The sequence below is a fragment of the Taurulus bubalis genome (genome assembly GCF_910589615.1).
Source record: "Taurulus bubalis genome assembly, chromosome: 7".
Classification (NCBI taxonomy): Eukaryota; Metazoa; Chordata; class Actinopteri; order Perciformes; family Cottidae; genus Taurulus; species Taurulus bubalis.
In genome coordinates, this window is record NC_136595.1 from 21,028,940 (window position 1) to 21,035,413 (window position 6,474).

Here is a 6,474-nt window from a genome sequence, read left to right on the forward strand (position 1 = left end):
TTACAGGTGTATAAATTAAAAAGTGCTGAAATGGGCTGAAGGGCGTTCAACGATGGATTCTTTTCTCCAAGGTCAGTGCTTCTCCAGAGTCACTCTACAGAAAAAGCAAAGTGTGTTTTTATTTAAAAGCATTAACAGTAATGTAAAAGGCAAACTTTTGTATTTTTATTTTAAACCTGGACCTTGTTCTCCTCCATGTTTGTGTGTTTAAGTGAATAATGAGGACAACAATCACTGTCATGAATATTCAGCTGCTTTCAGAACAAGACTTCTCTGAGAGACTTTTTCTCATTTCCTGGTAAGACTGAAGTTTATTTTGAAAAGACACAATGTGTGAAAGCGAGTGGAAACGGACACGCCGTCCCTAACACGTCACCAGACACCAGAGGGGTACCTAGAGAGTTTTAAACAAAGTGTTGGTATTTGACGAGTTGGGAGTGAGAATGTGTTGTAAAAACATGGGAAAGCAGGCTCCAGGTTGAAAAAAATATGATACCAAAGTTACTCTTTAATTGTGATTGGGGAAACTGCATTACCTTCTTGGAGTTTGCTTCGGGTTCGTCCTCCACGTGTCCTTACATTTAACAAATGTGACCTCTTGTGTTAATTTCTGAGCTTCATGGTCTTTTACACAGAACACCATCCTGAAAAATAAAATAAAAATCATCTGCATGAGCGCTTCATCCACTGAAATAGCGTCATCCATGGCAAGATGTTGTACTATTTCTACTGCAAGAAATGGTGTGTTTTTTGTCACATTGTAAGTATTTCTTTGAAGTATTTTAACCAATATAGCACATCTTACTTTTGTTGGGTCTCGCCAGCTCGGATGCGGATCTTGTGAACCTCCATGTTGGCGCTGTCTGAGTCACCGGACCACCAAGAAGAAACCATCTTTAACATGTTGGAGGCCGACCAACCATTTGTCTCCTCCCAATTAAACTTCAACATCAACAGATCTCCGATATCTTTCTCCGTCACTAGCAGGAATGAATGGGTCTTATTCGGCGCTATCTTCTCCTTTCTGCCACATAAAAACAGAGAGAAATGTTAGTGTTACACTCGTAGCCAGTAGGAATATTTTATTTAGCTTAGCCTCATAAACACTGCACCATAAACCATGATCTAACCCGACAAAGCGAGAGCCAATGATGCCAAGTCTGCGGTTTATATCACGGTTTATAGTTTCTACTTCATGCCGTTTCCTTTGACTACTGTGCGACTGTTACAAAACAACTCATAACCCACAAGATGCAAGTCAGTGCTGTTATTCTCTTTTATGAAGGTTTTCAAAATCACCCACTCACCGTTTAAGCTCCAGGTTTTCCACATCTCCTTTGGTTCCGTACAGCGAGACAGTGAGAGATGGCTCCATCTCTGAGCGATTCACCTTGCTGGAGAAGTGGATCTTCAGCTGATAGTGGTAGACTGGAGAGAAGGAGAGTATTTGGAACATTTTAAACATGCATGAAGCTGGTACTACATTTTAAGAAAAACTAAGCTGCAGATGATCAGACTTTAAAGTCAAAATCACCAGAAACTGAAACACTATTGAGCTGAGAAATCTTTAATTCCTCTAAAAATCTCTCTAAAAAAAACATAAAAAACTCCAAAGCGCACCAGCATGCAGAAGGTTTTCTAGCATGTGGAGCATTCTATATGTTATCATGTTTTCTCAATTTTAAGGCCATCTAAGAGAGCACAGCTTAACATTTTCTGTTTTCTCTACTGGAAGGGCACCGAGGACCTCGCTGCGGTTAATTTGAACATGGGACAACAACAAAGAAAACAAACACCACTACGGATAAAGTCCACTGACCTCTGAAAGGCATGGAGGCGCGAGTCCTGGTGTACATCTGAACGTTGCGCGCCTTGCGGACCTTACTGATGTCGTAGCCCACTGCGTTGCAGCGGCTTTTCCGGCAACTGAGACACATGCCACGGTCAAACATGTCGTTGCTGCCGCATCTGTAGGCCTTGGCTGCTTCCCACTTGTTCACTAGAGAGTCGATGAACAGGTGGATTGAGCGTTCGTGTTCACACTTCACTGCATCAGTGATAGCTGAGGAGGAAAGAGGGAACCAGGTTTAATTATACATACATAATTACGTAAATGTGTAATTATCCTAACCCCTTCAGCCAAAAAGAGTGACATTGTTTCTGACCTTTCGTCAGACATGTTTGGAACGAAAATGTGCCTTGTAACTTGTTTGCAGCCGATACATCATTGTCTTAGGGTTGGTTATACTGGCTTTAATACTTAGCAACAGAGGTGTGGACTCGAGTTACATGACTTGGACTCAAGTCAGAATAAAGTCACAAATTTGACAACTTTAGCCCCAACTTGACAAAATAAAAAACAGATATGTACTCGACCACCAATGACTAATACGTCAGTTGGAACTGAGCATTTTGATTCTGAAATACTCAAGCCAAAAGATTAAGTGTGCCACAAATTAATTTATTCCCTGACGTGGGGGAATTAAAAACTAATCATGATATTCTAAAAACTTTCTGCTGATATCACAATAACTATCAGGTGTCAACCATCATAACTAACTAGCAATGGGAAATTATCTGTAAATTCGTCTTACGTACTTGAGAAGTATTACAGGGAAAAATTTAGATCAGTAAGTGCTTTTAAGTCCACAAAAGAAACGCTAAATAGAATTACAGTAATTTAGTTTTAAACTAAGTCCAACGCTTTAACAGTAACATTATAAGTCATTCTCACCGAATAACCCTAAATTAGCGATCTTCTCCAGCGCCCCTCTGAGGTTGCAACCCGGCTGGAAGCTGCCTCCGTTGGGGTAAATGTCGATGTGGCCGACAGGCTGCTGGATCCCGATGCTGAGACCCAGGGAGCCCCGCGTGAAGGTGTGGACGACGTCCACAAAGTGAGCGTCGTCAGGGGACAGACGCCTGTGGGCATGCGCTCCCTCAAAGTCAGGACCAGCCGGGTCCAGACCTGCAGACAGAGACAGATGACAGTGAATAAACCAATCAACTCCCAATGAACAGATGGTTATCAAGTTAAACTGCAAGATGAATTATCAAATACATCGTCTGTTTTTTTACCAGTTATTCTTCCGACTTTATTGGTTGCGTGGCTTCCAGCAAACCCTGCCACATGAGCCCCGAGGCTGTAGCCAATCAGGTGGATGTTCCCCAGAGGCATGTTGGTGGTTTCCTTTAAAGTACACAAATGAAAATATGACTTAGGAAATCAGTGAGACAAATACTCTTTCACTGATAAAGTAAACATTACAAGATTCAAAAATCACAATTGCTTTCACTGTTTAAAGTGACAGATCCTGTTCCAAAGTGACTAAATATATGAAAATGAATGTCACTGTGGATTTATACTGTGTTTACTAGCTAGTTTAGCAGGAATGCTCTTGTACCTGAACAGTACTATTTGAGCAATACGGCATAAGACAGGGTGTACTAAAAAAGTTACTATTGGTTACATTATCCGTCAAAGTGTTTTGACTTGTTGTGAAGAGTAACAGCTTTAATAGCAACTCTCTGATCATTTTAAATATAGGTTTGTTTTCCCTTTACAGTTATTAACGCTATGCCACTGACCTCGATCCAGTCGATGAAGCGGGCGACCTCGTGTCCCACTTCTTTGGTGTTCTGAGCTGCGACCACATAGTGGTTCTGTGAAGAGGTGAGCCAGTCCACCACGATGACGTTGGCCGTCTGCTCTCTGTCGTACAGCGCTGACACCAGCTTCTCCACCCAGCTTTCAAACATCCCACTCAACTGTTGAAAAGACAACATGTAACTTTAAATGCATGTCCATGTCATAGCTACTAATAAAACTGGTGTTAATTAAATGGCGTTCAGGGAGAATTATCTTAACGGCCATATTGTAAAATCAGAGCCACCTCTAGTCCAGCTCATCTTTCCAGCATGTTCTTTGGTATTAACTACAACATGTTGTTGCTTGTCAAGAAAGTTGGTTCGGTGAATTTAAGACTTAATGGCTCTGGAATTTGGCGATCTAATGACACACTCCGAGTCACAGGTGTTGTTTCTAAACCAAAGTGAACAAAGACCGGGGGCAGGTCCCGACAGGCTGAAGCAGCTCCACTCACCGTCCATCCGTGGATCACCAGGAAGGTCTTGGAGGTGCTGTTGAAGGCGCAGGCTGCCAGGGAGTCCGGTTTGCCAGGAACGATGTAGCACAGGTCATCGTCGGGATGGGATGGTTTGCGGAGGGAGAATTTGGTGAAAGTTTGGTTGCTGTCATCCTTGTGGTGAAACAAGTCTTTCAGGGGGTCGAGGAAGTTTCCTGAAAGAGAGGAAGGACGACCAATTAGCCGTGTGAACAAACGTGTGAGGCGAGAAGAGAAGAAGTCCATCTGTCAAGCCGGGGTTTTTGTCAAATGTGTAAAGCTGATCTAAACTTCTCCGAGACGCCTGACTAGCTAACGCAGTGAATGGCTCCAATGAGACCGGGCCCCTCAGGGCCCCCCAGTAAATGAGCTTTCCCCCATCAGACAAGATCCATCCCAAAAGGTTACAGGGGATCACTTGGTCAGACTGAGCTCCATGGAAACCACAGGGAGTTTTACCCAGCTTTGTTCCTGCCACCTCACCGACTATAATCTGTTGCAGTGGTCCTGGCACCATCAGCTGACTCGACTCAACCAGGGGTTATGCTGGTTTTCAGAGTGGGGGGTGGGGAGGTGAACACAGGAAGCATACAGACTATTACATTGACAAAGAATTGCAGCATTAAGGGCCATATTGTGAAGAAAAAGCAATACAAACTGCACTTAAATGAATGAAATTATGCTGAGACCATTTAGTAGCCTGACTGTTTTGACCACTGTTCCTCTCTGAAAGTGAAAAGCAACTTGTCTCTTACAGCCAATAGTAGTAAAGTTGGATATTCGCCATAAAAAGCACAAAGACAACCATAGACACGTCACACACAGTAGCCTATAAACAGTTGTATTATTATTGTATAAACTACACGCACCCAGCTCATACAAAAGTAGCTCATACACATATCCTCCATGCTCGCTCCAAATCCTGCAGGGGTTTTTTTTGTTGCACGAACGTGTGTCGATGCGTGCGTGCGTGCGTGCGTGTTTGTGTGTGTGTGTGACAGCACAATTCAGTTCAAGCCGGCAACTCACCAAAAATAGAATCGGTGAGCTCTTCCTCCAGAGATGTCACATACTGCACAGCTGCGTTCAACACCAGAAAGTACAGAAACCGAACTCGCCACGCTTTCATTGCTTTTTCAGCTGTTTCCGTTCGGAGAAAATGTCTCGAACAATGAAGTCAATCAATCGGATCTCGAGGCGGAAGAGTTTATGTATTCCGTCTGAGAATAATTCAGTGCGTCCTGTTGCGCTCAGAGCGCTGATATCTGAACCACCTTGAACTGTCCGAGTCTTAAATAGCACCTCTGACAAGCCATTGGCTGCCGAGTCCCGGGCGGGGAATGGAAAAGTCTGCGTTGGGTAAATCATTAGGAGAAGAATGAACGACGCTGGTTGGCAGGAAACTCATTAACACCAGTAGAATGTATTAATCGTGTCTCTAACTTTATTCATTTTGTTTCCATAACCAACATGGGACAAGATAGGCTTCTACTTATGCATGTTGGGCTTAGTGCTTAATTGCTTTCCTTTTTTTTTGCTTAATTGCTTAATTTATTGATTGAATGATTACTCCAGTAGATGCAGGAAAGGGTGATGAAACTATGTAAACATGTATTCAGCACATTCAGCACATTCAGCACATGTGATACAAAAATATAGAATGTGCTGCACAAAAGAATACAGTCTGATGTTTTATTAATCTGTCAACACTCAAACACTCATGACCTGCTTCTGCAGCCTGCAACACACAAACTGACTGTAAATTCTGACAACAGATTAAACCAGAGGTCTTAAAGTTCATCAGTGATTACTCTCCCTGACATTCCAGGACGCAGGCAGCTTGGCTGGACATAAGGGCCCCTTAAGGGCATTTTGGGGCCTCTTTTTACTGATGGCTGTTGTCATGACACCAAAGAGCAGACATTAGAGAGAGAGAATACAGAAGAGACACAAACCTGCATCAAGCATCAGGTTTTCACTCTTTCTATTGTTTCAAAAAATGCCGTCATTACCGATATGCATCATAGGTTATTAAAAGATGACTTAACAGATTTAGCATTGCATTCCTATAACTATGACTAACGACAGACAGTAAAAGAAGAAAGGATTTGAATCGATGCAGCAGAAAACAAGAGATATCATCTTTTTTTCCATTGTTCTTTCTTCAAAACACAACACCTGCAATACCCACAATGCAATTCGAACACCGGTATGTTATGCTAGTACGCATATTGTAACCTCGAGACCTGCGAGCAGAGATGAAGAGGCAACAGAAGTCTTAGTGGCTCACTTTTTTCTAACGCCACAGCCCCAGATGTGTTTCTCATTCAAACTTCCGCCCCAACCGACA

The 6,474-nt window shown here is 42.8% G+C and overlaps 1 protein-coding gene across 1 annotated transcript; it reads right to left on the reverse strand.

Moving 5' to 3' along the window:
• Positions 1-24: 24 nt before the first annotated feature.
• lpl2a (lipoprotein lipase 2 a) lies at positions 25-5,253 on the reverse strand (the record flags this gene model as incomplete). Its single annotated transcript, XM_079221156.1, has 10 exons — positions 25-94; positions 537-644; positions 806-1,024; positions 1,308-1,428; positions 1,820-2,062; positions 2,735-2,968; positions 3,079-3,190; positions 3,589-3,768; positions 4,104-4,300; positions 5,154-5,253. The coding sequence occupies 10 exons, from the start codon at positions 5,251-5,253 to the stop codon at positions 73-75; spliced, it is 1,536 nt and encodes a 511-aa protein (XP_079077282.1). The 3' UTR covers positions 25-72.
• Between the last annotated feature and the right edge of the window lie 1,221 nt (positions 5,254-6,474).